The sequence below is a fragment of the Phascolarctos cinereus genome, unplaced genomic scaffold, assembly GCF_003287225.1.
Source record: "Phascolarctos cinereus isolate Bilbo 61053 unplaced genomic scaffold, phaCin_HiC Scaffold_9;HRSCAF=440, whole genome shotgun sequence".
Classification (NCBI taxonomy): domain Eukaryota; kingdom Metazoa; phylum Chordata; class Mammalia; order Diprotodontia; family Phascolarctidae; genus Phascolarctos; species Phascolarctos cinereus.
Genome location: NW_027556402.1, coordinates 245522367 through 245523496, shown reverse-complemented (window position 1 = coordinate 245523496; position 1130 = coordinate 245522367). Strand labels below are relative to the sequence as shown.

Below are 1130 nucleotides of genomic sequence, written 5' to 3'. Positions count from 1 at the left end.
TTACTATTATGTGGAAAATATGTTCAATCGATGGAAAGCTATCTCCTGAGCACAAATCTGATATCCCCCTCCCCCAACTCTTTACCCTTTGGTCTGGGGTGGTTTACTTATTTTCATCTAATAGGTAAAGAAAAGATGGAATTTTATTGGGAAACTGGGTCAGGAAGTCAAAATCTTCTGTGTTTCTTGCCAGGTGACTTTGAATCAAATAACACATCTGCCTAAGACATCTGAGGAATGATTTCTCACAATGAAGTCTTGGGGATTGTCTATCTGAACCTGATAGTACTTGGAATCATGGGGAACTCTTTCTTCCTTTACCTGTATGGCCATAAATCCATCACTAGTCATAGGACAAGACCTATAAATATGATTGTCATCCACATGGCCTTTTCCAATGCCATGCTGATTCTCTTTGGAGGAGTCCCCAAGATAATGCAGGTCTGGGTGTTGAAATCTTTCCTAGATTGTAACGAGGTTAGAATTCTAAATTACCTGATGCAAGCAGCCCAGGGACTTTCCCTCTGTAGCTCTTGCCTCCTCAGTGTCTCCCAGGCCATCTCCATCAGTCCCTATAGTCCCATGTGGGCAGGGCTCAAGGCTAGAGCCCCAAAATGTACCCTCCCCTGCTGTCTCCTCTGCTGGGTTCTCAATCTACTGATAGCCATCATCATTCCTGTATGTGTGACCTGCCCAAGAAACAGCAGAAAGAGAGGTGGACTATTTGGTCCAGCTCTCTGAAGTTGCATGCCATAAATACTATGAAAATTGCAATCTGGAAGTCTGTTTATGACAGTGTGTTTGTGGGTCTCATGGCCATTACCAGTGGCTACATGGTGCTTGTCCTGTGCAGACACCATCATCGGGTCCAGCACATTCACAGAGCCAACATGTCCCCCAGGGCCTCCCCAGAGACCAGGGCCACCAAAGCCATCCCATTCCTGATGATCTTCTTTGTCTGCTTTACCTCAATCAGCTCCCCTTTTAGTGTTCATATGGTATATTCTGAAGAAACTAAGCATTGGGTGATAAATGGCATAATCATTCTGTCCCTGTGTTATCCTGCAGTAAGCCCCTTTATACTGCTCAGCAGTGACACTCAGATCACCCGGGCCTGTTATGGTCTCTGA

General features: G+C 45.2%; 1 protein-coding gene across 1 annotated transcript; it reads left to right on the top strand.

Moving 5' to 3' along the window:
- The first annotated feature begins 237 nt into the window (after positions 1 to 237).
- On the top strand, positions 238 to 1130 carry LOC110223966 (vomeronasal type-1 receptor 3-like). The gene is given in 2 exon segments (XM_021009750.1): positions 238 to 703; positions 706 to 1130. Coding segments are annotated over 2 exon segments (891 nt in total).